General features: G+C 49.2%; 1 protein-coding gene across 8 annotated transcripts in view; it reads left to right on the forward strand.

Annotated features, from left to right (window-relative positions):
* The window catches only part of PLXNA4 (plexin A4), a 612,559-nt gene that overhangs the window by 26,133 nt on the left and 572,193 nt on the right, over positions 1-14,233 (forward strand). The window contains exon 3 of one of the 8 annotated variants that reach the window (XM_065423501.1): positions 4,286-4,313. The exons of the other annotated variants lie outside the window; for them this stretch is intronic. Within the exon in view, the coding sequence (XP_065279573.1) occupies positions 4,286-4,313 (28 nt within the window). The remainder of the gene's footprint in view (positions 1-4,285; positions 4,314-14,233) is intronic. 8 annotated transcript variants of the gene reach the window in all.

A 14,233-nucleotide genomic window follows, 5' to 3' on the forward strand; every position in this document is an offset into this window, starting at 1 on the left:
TCTTTCTGTTGGGAGCATAGAAAACCCGGGCATACAGGCTGGGAAGGCTTTTATTTTTACAGTGTGTGGCAGAGACCAGGGGCATCCTTTTAGGGTAAAGAATCAGAGGAGGGAAGCTGAGCTGCTGACAGGAACCTTGGAGAGCTGCCTTTTGTTCCATGTTTACTAAATGTGAATAATGTTCTGCAGACTGTAGCTAACAGGGAATGGACGTGAGAGCAGTGCGGGAGCACAGGGGCTGGGATCAGCAGTCAGCCAACCAAGTGTCTTTTTGAGAGGCAGCTTTCCCCATGCAGTGTGCGGAAAGCTGCATTTGCCCAGGAAATGTTTTTTTGTTTTGGGCCAGCAAATCTGGGGTACCCATTCCCTGCAGAAATCTCTCTCATTCCATCATCCCTCTTGCTAGGAGAACAGGATGCGACTCCTGCGACTCCTGGTCCGCCTAGAAGGATGGCCAGTGAGCAACCGCTCCGAGCTTAGAACACCAGCTTCCCTCCCCTTCCAAATCCCACGCATCCTGGGAAATTTAAAGGGCCGGTCCGACGCTCAGACATTGCTTCCCTCGCATTGCAGGCGCGTGGCCTTGCCACTAGGTCTGCTCAAGAGCCTCCGATTTTCACCTGGGACTAACTGGCGCCTGCTTTTTGGGGCTTCACAGTTGGTTTGGTCTCGTCACCCTGGAAGACTTGTTCAATAGCGGGGGAAGAGGAGTGGCCGAGAGAGCTGGTTCCAGCTCTCCCCATCGATGCTGCTGCTAACCCATCCAATTAGCATAGAGTTTGATTTGGGGTTAGAGAAATACCTCCTATGGGCAAATCAGTCTCTGAAATAACCTGTGTAGGCTCAGATGAACCTATGGACCAAGGCCAAGGGTCTCCCAGTGCCTGTCTCCCAATGGATCCTAGCAACGATGGTATTTTACTGCTCCCCCCACCCTCCAGACAGCTGGTGTAATGTAACCGGCAGGGCCATACCTGGTGATCCATTTCTGGGTCAGCCAGATTGGGTGAGCAATATTGCATAAGGGATGGAGTTATAATACACTTGTTTGCCTTAAAGGTACAGAATCTATTTACTTCTTGATACTGAAAGGTTTGCTGCAAGTAATTAGCAGACCGTTTTGGAGAAACCCTGTTTCTCCGCAGTTAAGAATGTACTGGTTTTTGTGTGTATTTGTGTTTGTTTTTATATAAATGATACAGATCATATCTCAGGTTCTCAAGACGCACCATTTGTGGAAGCCCTGCAAACTACCCAGTCATAAAGCAATATCAGTTGGTTGATATACAAATGTTATATCCGTCAAAGGAATTTTCCAGTGACAGACAATTGAAGTAAAATATTGTGTTTTACAAGAACACATCATTAGAATGAAAACTAGCCGCGTATCGAGAGTCTGGCCATGTAACCAAGACAACAAAGAAGAAAGAAAAGGGAAAACCAAGCTACAGATGGAGTGGAAAAAGAGTGAATGAAACAGAACGAAGAGATAAAAAGGACAAAAAGCAAAGTGGTCTAGAGGGAAAATCCCCCATGGCACAAGCACATGTTAGAAACTGGAAATGTTAATTGAAAGGTTTGGTGAAGGCTGGTGTCATTTATGAGCTGAGTGGAGGGTTGGTTCAGTGGTTAGAGACTTGGGAGACCCAGATTCAATTCCCTGCTCTGCCACAGACTTGGTGTGACCTTGGGGAAATCACTTCGCCTCTCTGGGCTTCAGTTTCCCATCTGTAAAATGGGGATAACACTTACCTTGCACAGAGGAGTGCTGTAAGGACAGGGCCGGCTCTAGGATTTTTGCCGCCCCAAGCAAAAAATTTTTTAGCCGCCCCCCCTTTATTTTCATGGCCCCTGGCCCCACCCCAACTCCACCCCTTCACCAAATCCCCAGCCCCGCCTCCTCCCCCGGGCGTGCCGCATTTCTCCCCCCCCCCCCATTGCTTCCTGTGGGGCCCCCCCGCAACCTCCCGCCCTAGCTCGCCTCCGCTCTGCCTGCTCTGCCTGGCAAGCCTGGGAGGGAGGGGGGAGAAGCGGAGAGGCGGCGGCGCGCTAAGGGGAGCAGGCGGAGGTGGAGCGGAGGCGAGCTGGGGCGGCGAGCTGGGGCAGCGGGGGCACTTTTTCCCCATGCCCTGGAGTCGGCGCCTATGATGGCCGGCGCCAGAATGCCGCCCCTAGAAATGTGCCGCCCCAAACACCTGCTTGTTTTGCTGGTGCCTGGAGCTGGCCCTGTGTAAGGATGAATACATTAAAGATTGTGAGGTGCTTAGATATATGGTACTGGTGGCCTTATAAATTCCCTGCATTGGTTTTATATCTCTTCCAAAGACATATAATCTAAGTCCTGATCACCTGTAGTCACTAAAACTCTGTGTGGGCCCTAGAATTGTGGATAGATCAATCTATAGACTGCAAGGAAGCCGTGTCCAAGTTGCAAATCAACTAGACCTAGTGTTAGGGAAGGGCAGATGACCATGCAAAGCAGAGTGGAGGTTCCGTGTGTGTGGGGTTGAGGTTTGGCCTAGAGAGAGGGCTGCATCAGCTCAACCCTGCAGGGAGTGATTTCCACCCAACTCTCTCAACAGGGCTGTGCTGTAACCAGGCGCCGTAGCTGTGTAGGGGGAGGAATAGATTTATTTATTCAACAACATTTTACCAGGATAAATAGCTCTTGGAGACGGGAAAACAGCAGAGGCGCGAGTGTGGTAATGGTGGCTGTGCGTGGGTTTGTGTAATTGGGCAGCACGGCTGCAGAATACTAAAGCACTCGTGTAAGGAGGGAGAATTTTTTTTTTTCTTTTCACCCCTTATTCCACCTGTGTCCAAAGAAACTGAGCAAATAAAGGAGCCCCAGGTTTGTCATGTGGAGATGGTGAGTTCCCATTAATTGCAGGTAAACACAATGATCTTTACTATTTATCCATGCGATTGGGTTTCTGAATATGCAGCTGATGATGAGCTGATTTTGATGTTCCCTGGAGGACGCTTGGTTGCTGACGTCTCCATGCAAGGTGTCAGCAGAGAAACCAACTTTTCTCCTTCCTTCTGCTTTGAGGGAGTATGATTTGTGAAAGTTTTTTTTTTTTTAAATATTTGGTGACTGGACTTGACTGCAATGCAAAATAACAGTGTGAAGTCTCCCACATCTGCTGAGAGGTCATCTCCTCCCAGCTTCTGACCTCAGCTGGAGTCTGAGAATTATTCTACCTTCTGATGATGGAGCTGGAAGATACATCCCTCTCTATTATATTTATTGATATCTCTGAAAGTTCTCTTTATCCTCCAAACATGTAGAGCCATATTATGAAAGATGTGTAACCCTGTAAGAGTTTATGGTTCTCTAGATTAATGTAGTTCCATCTCCATGGCCCATATGATTCAGAAGAGTGGTTCAGTTTCTGTGGCCCATCCAGTCCTTGACACCTGTGCTGAATCTGCCAACAAAAGAGCCCAATTAGTGCAGTGGTGGGGTTTACGTGGGCGACTGCTTACTGGGAACTGGAGTGAGACCCACTAATTTGGTCCATGTAAGCCTCTTAAAAGCCACAGATGGTAATGACATTTGGTTGCTACCATCATGGGATGTACTCCAGCATGATCTAAAGGTGAGAGGCACTTGGATACCAGGGTGATGGGTGCAATATAAGGACCTAGATCGATAGGCTTGTGTGTCCCATTACCAGACCCCTGTGGCATCCAGTTCCACTTCCTCTTTCTGTTTCAGCATCTGAGGACAGGCCCATTTCTTTACTATCCGTAACCTCCTCTGAGGTGGAGGTGGGGTTGCATGGGAAGAAGGTTTTCCCCCATGGTCGGTGCCCGATATATCCTGCAATTCCATGGTTGCAGAAATTGTTGTGGAATCAGTTCTTTGCCATTTCGGAATCTAATCTACAAACCAAGGGGCTGATGCTTGGCACCAAACTAGCACATGTGACACTTGTTTTGGACATCTGCTGAGTGCCCAGTCAGTGCAAGTTACCACTCCCACCCAGCGTGTAACACAACACCCATCATTTACATCACTGCGCTGCTTAGACCCCTGGCTCTTCCAGCTGCAGCCTGTGTGTGCAACATACTGCAAAGCTCTCAAAGTTCCTCACGGTGCCTAGTACAGCAGAAAAACTCCTTTCCATCCACTGTGAAGGATTTACAGTTCCCAGCAAGAACCGGATTTGAAAGAAGCTATTTGCTCGTTCTGGCACAGCGCATCACCTGGCTCCCTTGAAGCCCCCCTAGCTATTAAACTATCCAGCCATCAAGGTGCTGAGAGGTTGTATTTGCTGAGCACTTCCTTGACTTGTTTTCTCTCTCTTGTGTGCGTTACATGCTGCTGTTCCCACTCCCTCCCCCCCCCCCCCGAGGCTCTGATTCAGAAGTGCCTTGGCGTGTCATGGGAGATGGGGTCTTGGAGCCATGCAATGAGACTTGCAAATGACAATATAACTCCCCTAGATCCAATCTGTACTTCAAAGTCTAGGGGTAATTGGTTGCTGCTGCTCCCAAGTGTTTTGTGTTGGCAGTGCTGCCCCATGCCTTTTCACTTAAAAACCCACCAGCCCAACAGCACCATCAGCATCCGAGACCGCTGGCTGTGAGAGAAGCAGGGGCCATGTGATAGTGCACCAAGGGCTTTCCCATGGTAAACTGCAGTCTGAACTCAACTGACTTAACTCCGAAGCACCCAAAGTTGTCACAAGGCTAACCCATGGGGCAGGCTCTTCCTGGTAAGGCGGGGCAGGATGCCATGACATGTAGGGTGCTGCTTTGGAGGCAGCCGGAACACTATGCCGTGAGGGCTCTTCTCAGGTTGGAGAGGACAGTTGGCCATGCCCTGCGGTGGGCTCTTTTGCTGGCCACAGGGGGTGCTGCACCCTACAGACCTCTGTGGGCCATGCACTGAAGGATGCCATGATTTGCAGCAATGCTTCAGTTTCCCTTGGGCAGGGGGGGTTCTGTGTGCTGCAGCAGGTGCTACGCCGCGGGTGCCGTGGGGTGTGCAGGCTGTTGGGCTGGATAGGCTGCTCCTTGTGGTGTGTGAGTCGCCTACTGTGGATAACCATGCACTGCCCTCCTACTGTTAAACTGCAGGATACCGTGGGGCAGTGGGACCAAAGAACCACCGAGGCACCAATGGTCTCTGCATTGCCGTCTTCTCCCACCCAACAATCCTTCTCCTCTCATTTGTTACTTGATGGGATAATAAGTAATCAGCTTATTTCTTCCTCTGCCCCTCCAGCTTGCCAGTGATGACAAAGTGGGGCTCTTTAGCTGTCCAATCCTCCATCTAGCGCCCAACTAGACGGCCCAGCCAAAAATGGTGAACTCTTGTTTTATTTTTTTTCTCCCTGGCTGGCTAGCTCTTTTAGTGCCTCTTGCGTCTGTCTTTCACTTGATTGCCTCTTGCCTGCTGACCCCTCTTACGGGGAGTTGGGTTAAGTGCGATTCTCCTAATTAATTCTGCTTTAATTTAATCTTTTGAAAGAATTTTATCAAAAGAAGGAACCTCTTTTCTCCCCCTCCTTATTTCATGGGCTAGTTTAATGCACAATCTCTGGGTTTATTTTTCTATTTCCCCCTGTCTCCAGATAGGCCGTCATTTGCATAGTTGATTAAGCTTCTTACGTTATCAGGAAGCTAGTTGGAATAACAGCCAGTCCCCGATAAGGCACTGCACATCCATCTCTCTTTCACCATGAGCCACATTATTTCTGCCCCCCCCCGCCCCCCACCTTCACCCCCATTTGCCTGGGGTAGCTGTTTCCTATGTCACTGCCACTCCTGTCTTGAGTTTTTCCTCTCTTTGATCTGGCTGCTGATCTCTGGTCCAGGCTGTAGTTGGGTGTGGTTGTCAAAGCGTGGCAGCCCATTCTTAGAGGTGGGAGTGAGTTGACTGCTTTTGTTCAGACTGACAGCCTTGGAGACCAAGGGCCTGATTCAAGAACTGAAATGACACCGGTGTAAATCTGGAGTCACTCCCGCCATCCAAGTGAACAAAACTCGTCCGAGAGCAGGATCTGGCTGCGTAAGTTCTCTTCCTTGGGGGGAGGGGGAAGCAATAAAAAGCCCCCCGCAATCCTTGTCTGCCTCATGCCTCCGTTGGAGGAGTCACCTCTGGAGTATTTGTGTGTTGCCAGAAGGTAGCTTGTTTCCATAACTCATTCATCCCTCTCTGACTTCTTTGCTGCGACTCTCCGCAAGAGGGTATCCCATTCAGTGTCATTCGTGGTGGTAGTTTTGTGATCTAAATACCTGGCCGCAGAACAGGAGAGCTGGGGAGGGGAGGAGGGGGGAGATTTTTTTCTTGTTTTTCCCCAAAATTTGCAATGTCATCAAAAATTCAAAATATTGTGATCTGCTCTTTTCACCAGCTGTGCTGTGTTTGAACCATGAACAATTCCCCTTCACTCTGTGATATTCTTCCTTTAAATGAGCTGTTGATGCCTTGTGAAAACCTGTGGGGAACATTCTACGTAGAATCAGTTCCTCTCCAAATGCCCCAGCCCCTGCCACTTGAACTACAGGAGACTCTCCAATAGCTTTTAACAGTATAGGGCCTAAGACACAGAGCTGAATAGTTCTGATTCCATTCAGCAGAGGGTGGTGATGCACGTACACATTGCTGAAAGGGACACTGTGAGGCTATTAACTGTAGGCCAATGTGTTCTGTTTTAGGCGCCCTGTGTTTGAATATGTTAGCCTTGGATCGTTGCTTTTTGAGCATCATTAGCAACGAGCAATGAATAAGCGGTGAGTTCTTGCTTGGCAAAACCCAGCAGGTCACTGCTTCTCTCATAGGGTGTGGAGTCAATCCACCCTTCCCCTGCTGGAGGTTGGCTGGCTGTAACACAGATTTGTGATCTTGGGCAAGATTCCTCCCTTCGCTGTGCCTCAATTTCCTCCTTGACAAAACGTGGAGGGTAATATTTCCCTACTCCTGGGGCTGGGGTGAGGCTTAAGCCATGGATGTCTGAGATCCTTGCATGGCGGGCCCCATAGGAATGCACATTATTGCTCTTCCTTTGGCCAAAGTCTGGGGCCTTGCAGGGTTGTTTCAGCTCGGATGAGAAATCAGTGATCTGAGTCAGGTATATTCTTGGTGGGTTTTGTTGTTGTTGTTGTTGTTGAAGTAGGTAGGAACACACAGAAGGAACAAATAAGAGCAGCCAACCATTTCCTTACTCCAAAATGCCCCTGTCTGCCACTCCAGTGAGGTGTGTGCCCAAGAAGCTCTGTTTCTGCTTTCTCTCAGGGTGATGATTCTCATAACTGTTTCTCCGGGCTTTCTGCCTCCAACACACATAGCCTCTCCCCTGCATTCAGGGCCGGCTTTAGACCGATTCAGCCGATTCGACTGAATTGGGCCCCGCACTAAGAGGGCCCCGTGCCGCAGCTCTCCACCCCGCCCCCAGCTCACTTTCCCCCTCCCCTGAACGCTCCGCCCCCTGCTCCTCCCCCTCCCCTGCTTCCTGCGAATCAGAGGTTCGCGGGAAGTCTGAAAAGAAGCAGGGGCGGGAAGGCAGCACCAGGTAAGCTGGGGTGGCGGGGGGCGCGAGAAGGGCTCCGGGAAGGCGCGGCCCAGTCCGGCCCCGGTTCCGGCCGAGCGCCGGCCCCAGCGGCTCCGGGCCGGCTTGGCTCCAGCCCGGCCCCCGCGGCACGGCTCGGGTTGGGTCCGGCCCGGCCCCCGCGGCGCGGCTCCGGCCGCCGAGCGGCTCTGGGCCGGACCCAAGCCCCGTGACCCCGGCCGGAGCGCGGCTCGATTCCTGGGGGCGGGGCTTGCGGCAAGCCCCGCCCCCAGGAATCGGGCCCCGCTCTTGCTAAAGCCGGCCCTGCCTGCATTTGCAACCTGGGAAACCCCTCAATTCACACGGCTTCACTTTGACCTGCCATGCAGCCTAGTGCCTGCAGCGCTTCCCTTCCCCCTCCCCTGGTCTGCAGCTATTTTTACTAGGTCAAGGGGCTTGACTGCTCCTTCTGCTGAGCCTAAAGGAGGGCACAGGACACGCTTGTTGGCTTTAATGAGGCCTAGGTTTGCCTTTCGATCTAAGGGCATGTCTACACTTGCCATTTAAAGTGGAAAAAGTCCCTTTTTTGCGCAAAAACCATGGGAGCATCTACACTTGCCAATGACTTTTTGCAGTGGAACTCAGAAGTTTCACCGCAAAAAGAAAACCACCTCCACGAGAGGCGTACAGCTCTTACTGGTGATGCTTTTGCGGTGATGTGCAAGTGAAGACACGTTCTTCCTGTTTACACAGCTTTTAGCCTCCTGAGGATATCCCACAGTGCCTAGGTGACCACTCTAGCCAGCAGCTCTGCTGCCAGGTGAACATAAGAACGGCCATACTGGGTCAGACCAAAGGTCCATCCAGCCCAGTATCCTGTCTGCCGACAGTGACCAATGCCAGGCATCCCAGAGGGAGTGAACCTAACAGGTAATGATCAAGTGATCTCTCTCCTGCCATCCATCCATCCTTCCCCCTGTAAAAAGACATCCACCCCTCCCCCTGTAAAGCCCCAGGAACTTTGAAACTCCCCTTCCTGTTTTCTTGGGAAGTGCTCACTTATCTGGCCAGGTGACAATGCCTGCTCCACGGAGCAAACGATCCCCTGCTTGGAGCAATGCCGAGCTACTGGAGCTGATCAGTGTTTGGGGAGAGGAGGCTGTGCAGGGACCCAGGATGCCCCGCGATCACCTCCCCACCCGCTTCCCACAAGTCCCATCGTCAAACTGGAGAGAGCTGCTCTCATCCACGATGGAAGTGCTGCTAATGTAAACACTCTCTGACACCTGAGGAATGAAATGAGTACACAAACCAGCACTTTTTTCTTTCACTGGTTCCCTATCACCGGTGAAACTTACAGTGCAAAAACTCTGCAAGCGTAGACATACCCTAAGGGCTAGTCTACATTGGCAATGTGCCTTGTGTGGCCGCGGTGCAGCACTGGGAGAGCTAAAAACCACCTCCACGAGGGGTGCAGCTCCCAGCACTGGGGCACTGTCTACACTGGTGCTTTACAGCACTGAAACTTGCTGCGCTCAGGGGGGTGTTTTTTCACCCCCCGAGCAAGAAAGTTGCAGCGCTGTAAAGTGCCAGTGTAGACAAGCCCTGAGACTCACTTGCTGCCAGCCGTTGGCACCTTTCAGCATAACATTTCTGATATTCTGTGAAATGGCAAGTGGTTAAATGTTGGCACGTTTTGTGGGCCATCAAAATTCTTTCAGGGCCATTTGCCATCCCACAACCCATGCGTGCCAGGAGTGGGACCACCCGTCATTACTGGGAGGATCCTGGAAACATGGGGAGAGGTGGCCACCCTAGGTTGGACTTGCTGTGCCAGTGCGAGACTCAAACCCAGCCCCCTGGATTTAAGAATTGTCCCTACACGTCCCCTGCTTGGCTCATCCAGAAGATGGTAGGAGGTGCTTTCTCAGCTGGAAACCCCTCTAATGCACATTACAAAGGGAGTGTGTGCTAGTAACATCACATCCCCTTTAGAGTCACACGGAGGGCGTGAAGGTACCCAGAGGAGTATGAATGTGTTGTTCCAATGGTGGGAGACCCATCCAGAAGTGTGCTGGTGGATTAGTCAGAGAGCATTCGGTAAATGCAAATGTATGTAAGAGCAGAGCTACTAATGCATGTACGGAGTGTGTTTTTTTTTTTTTTTAATAGAGAGTCAAGATCTTGTAAAAACCACAGGAAGCAAAGCTCAGGTAATTGGACGCGTTACCTGGGTTTGAGCTGGAGACAGCAGGTTGTATAAGTGGACCCTAGGCTATTGAAAAGGAGTTTTTCTCAGCCGACACCTGAAGCGCAGGAGCAAGAGGTTTGATTTATAAGATAACTTTTAATTAAAAGGCAAAAAGAAACATCTCACCTTGTTAGAACGAGTGATTTTCAGCGTGAACTAATTTGAAGAATCTTCTCCCCTCCTCTCCCTCCCCCGTTGCCCCACACCCAATTCCCTGATGCTGCTTGTGATTTGGAGTCAGCGCAATGCTATGATTACTTACCCTTTTTAGGGCTGTTTCTGTCACTGACTGCATTTCTACCCTTAGGACAGCCTGCCCTGCAGCTTGCAAACTCTGCTACCGAGCATAGGTTTTGCTCTCACTTGATTTGTGCAAGTCTTCATGCAGACCATTAACGTCCTCTATTGAAAGGGACGCTGTCACATACGTTTAGGGGAAAAAAAACCAACAATATTGTTTCCTGCTTGGCATTGGTTGTGAAACCCACGCGGCAGGCAGAGACAAAACATCTTTTTGTTCCTCGCCAATTTGATCTCTTTCCTCTGGCATTCTCCTCCCCCGGCCCAGCCTCTGCCCCCTGGTGGGTTTTGATTCTAATTAGACTGGATGCAGTAGGTTTATTTTGTTTTGTTTTAACAACAACTCCGGCTTGTAATGCTGCGCTTTTTTTTTTTTTTTTGCATTGGCTTCATGTTTGGTGTGCCCTGAGCTCTGCGGGAATTGGCATCGTTGTTTAGACCCGCTAGGGGGAGCACAAAACATTAAGTTTTTTTGTAATGAACCCCACAAAAATAGGCTTCTATGGAATCTTTTAGTAGTGATAACATTGGGTGGGGATGTGTGTGTCGTTCAGGATCCAGAGGGTCTACCTCAAAGGTCTAGCCATTTTTTTTTTAAAGATAGGATAAATTTGGGTTTAAGAACTTGGCCCAGGGCTGGAAACCCCCTTTAAATTAAACCATAAGCAAGCACAGCAGCTCTCTGGTGCTTGCTGAAATTCCCAACCCTATGATTGCCTGCTGAGGGTGCTGGTATACAGTTTCAAGGTTGGGATAGGATTATTAATCAATGCAGTGCCCCCATTGTAGTCCTGCTTGGGTATTGTGCCCTGTTGTGGCAGGAGATTGTTGCACTAAATGGCACTTTAAGGATTTTTAAACATCACTCATCATCATTATGCGTGTTAGGAGCCCAAGTCATGAATAGGACCCCATTGTGCCAGGCACTGTACAAACACAGAAGAAGAAGATGGTCTGCCCCCAAAAAGTTTACGATCTAAGTATTCCTGTAGGTTTCACCACACCCAGACTTTATCACTTCTTGGTGATCATCAATAAAGCACATGCCTCAGTTGCCACTACATGTGTCTGTGTGTACCCCGACGCCACGCTGTGTTAGCCATCCCACCTTGTGTTGTGGAGTGATCTGATTTCCTAAGTGAAGAAAGGGTAGGCAGGCTTGGTATTTGGATGGGAGACCTTGAAGAGAAGTGGAGGTGCTGCAGGAAGTGATCCTGGTTCGGAAGCTGGTGCTCTGCCCTCTGAATTGGTGCTGAACCAGTGCCCTAGTGTGGTGTTAAGGGACGCCATGTGACTGCAGATGCGATCGCTCAGATACAAAACTGAGGCCACATTCCACTGAGGGTCAGTATTGTGACACGGTAATTGTGACAATCCGGTTTGAGACCCCTCCCAGGGGAGAACAGAGGGTCTGAACCCCAAAGAGTAACAAATTGAACCAGCTGGTTGTATGCAGTGTTCCTGTGTGTTAAAATATGTCGAGTAAGGTCTTTTGGGAAAGCTTGTAACGTTCTGAACTTGATGGTCTTTATAAGCTATAGACACAGACTGTGGTTACGAAGCTTTGTATTTATGTGTATAGAATAGTATGCTCATGACCAGTACTACAATTTCAAATACACCTCACAACCAGGAGGGACTCCACGCAAGTCAGTTGTTTATATGAAACTAAATGTAAGTACCCATCTGTTGCCCAGCCAGGAAAAAGACAATGGTGGACCAGTAGAGTTAATGGGAAAACATTGAAACTGAAAGAAAACCCCAGATTTGTAAAGCTAAAGCTATGTACACACCACCGCTTAGGTGAGTATAAGTTATGTCACTCGGGGGTGTGAATAAGCCACCCCCCTGAGCGACAGTAAGTTACATCGACCTAAGCGTCGGTGTGAACAGCGCTATGTCGGCGGTAGAGCTTCTGCAACTGACACAGCTGTCACCGCTCGCGGGGGCTGGAGTTCTTCAATCGACAGGAGGGCTCTCACGCGTTGGCTTAGAGCAGCATCTAAGCGTGGTGTTTTCCATGAAACACTAGATCTGCCCCCACAACAGAGGGCAAGCTAGGAAACAGTTCCGAGGCAGTAAGTAACTTGTATTAGAAAGGGGAATTTAGCTAATAGAGACGTGTGAAGCCTGAGGTTGCATCCTTATGTTTATTTTCTGTGTAGCTTGTTCGTGTTTGCTTTTCCTTACTGTTTCAACATTGAGTCTGATTTTTTCTGTTAAAAAACTTTTGGTTTATTTTTACCCCAAGCAGGTCTGTTGTGCAAACTGTGTGGCGCGTGTGTGCCAAAGTGAACTGATAACTGGGGGCAGGTTTCACTCCTTTGGGGGGGATGAACCAGAGGGGAAAGGTCCGAATGGCTAGTAGTTAAGAACTCGAGGTAGATGGATTTGGGGAGACTCAGAACTAAAAGGGTTGTGGAGGTCACCCTGCAAGGAGGGACTAGACTGGTAGCTGCCGGGGTGAGGCCTCTATGCTTTTCGGCTGGCTGCTGGTGTCAGGGTTCTGAGCCATAGGAACATAGCACTAAGGCACCCAAGGTTACAGAGCAGGCAGTGACAGAACCCCTCACCTGTATGGGTGATTCCCAAAACACCACAGTAATATCTTAAGGCCTCAATCAGTTACTAGAGCCCTATTGCGCTAGGTGCTGTAACCACATCTGATAAAAAAAATAAAAGGTACCTGCCCCAAAGAGATTACAATCCTGGCTACTAAAATCATGTTGTTTGTGTTACTCCGTTCCTATCTTAGGTTTTGTCCACACATGGAGTTTTTCTGGAATATAAGCTATTCTGCTTATATTCACGCTTTCATGTATAGACCAGCTCTGAAACTGCTGCATAGCTGTAATGAGCTATGGCCTCGTGCATACAGAATAGAGCTGTAGGGAGGATGGGAGTTGTCTTTCACGATGGATTTTGAAATCTGGCTTAGAATCATAGAATATCAGGGTTGGAAGGGACCTCAGGAGGTCATCTAATCTAACCCCCTGCTCAAAGCAGGACCTAATCCCAACTAAATCATTCCAGCCAGGGTTTTGTCAAGCCTGACCTTAAAAACCTCTAAGGAAGGAGATTCCATTCCAGTGCTTCACCGCCCTCCTAGTGAAAAAGTTTTTCCTAATATCCAGCCTAAACCTCCCCCACTGCAACTTGAGACCATTACTCCTTGTTCTGTCATCTGCTACCACTGAGAACAGTCTAGATCCATCCTCTTTGGAACCCCCTTTCAGGTAGTTGAAAGCAGCTATCAAATCCCCCCTCATTCTTCTCTTCTGCAGACTAAACAATCCCAGTTCCCTCAGCCTCTCCTCATAAGTCATGTGCTCCAGCCCCCTAATCATTTTTGTTGCCCTCCACTGGACTCTTTCCAATTTTTCCACATCCTTCTTGTAATGTGGGGCCCAAAACTGGACACAGTACTCCAGATGAGGCCTACCAAGGTCAAATAGAGGGGAATGATCACGTCCCTCGATCTGCTGGCAATGCCCCTACTTATACAGCCCAAAATTCCATTAGCCTTTTTTGGCAACAAGGGCACACTGTTGACTCATATCCAGCTTCTCGTCCACTGTAACCCCTAGGTCCTTTTCTGCAGAACTGCTGCCTAGCCATTTGGTCCCTAGTCTGTTAACAGTGAATGGGATTCTTCCGTCCTAAGTGCAGGTCTCTGCACTTGTCCTTGTTGAACCGCGTCAGGTTTCTTTTGGCCCAATCCTCTAATTTGTCTAGGTCCCTCTGTATCCTATCCCTACCCTCGAGCGTATCTACCACTCCTCCCAGTTTAGTGTCATCTGCAAACTTGCTGAGGGTGCAATCCACGCCATCCTCCAGATCATTAATGAAGATATTGAACAAAACCGGCCCCAGGACCGACCCTTGGGGCACTCTGCTTGAAACCGGCTGCCGACTAGACATTCATCCTGAATAGGAGTGAAACCTGAAAATTTCAAATTTCACCATGAAGGAAAATTATATGTATATTTAGGTCATTTGAAACATTTCATTTTGATTTTGACTTTATTTTGTATTATAATATACTAGTAGCTGAAATTCCATGCTGCTGCATGGGTGTAATTTGTAAAGTCATGTGTATTTAAAAAAAAAAAAAAAAAAGGGCTGAAAATGGCTGAGAACTTAAAAATTGGATGGTAACAAACCGTGATTCCCAATGATG

Source organism: Emys orbicularis, chromosome 1 (assembly GCF_028017835.1).
Source record: "Emys orbicularis isolate rEmyOrb1 chromosome 1, rEmyOrb1.hap1, whole genome shotgun sequence".
Classification (NCBI taxonomy): domain Eukaryota; kingdom Metazoa; phylum Chordata; order Testudines; family Emydidae; genus Emys; species Emys orbicularis.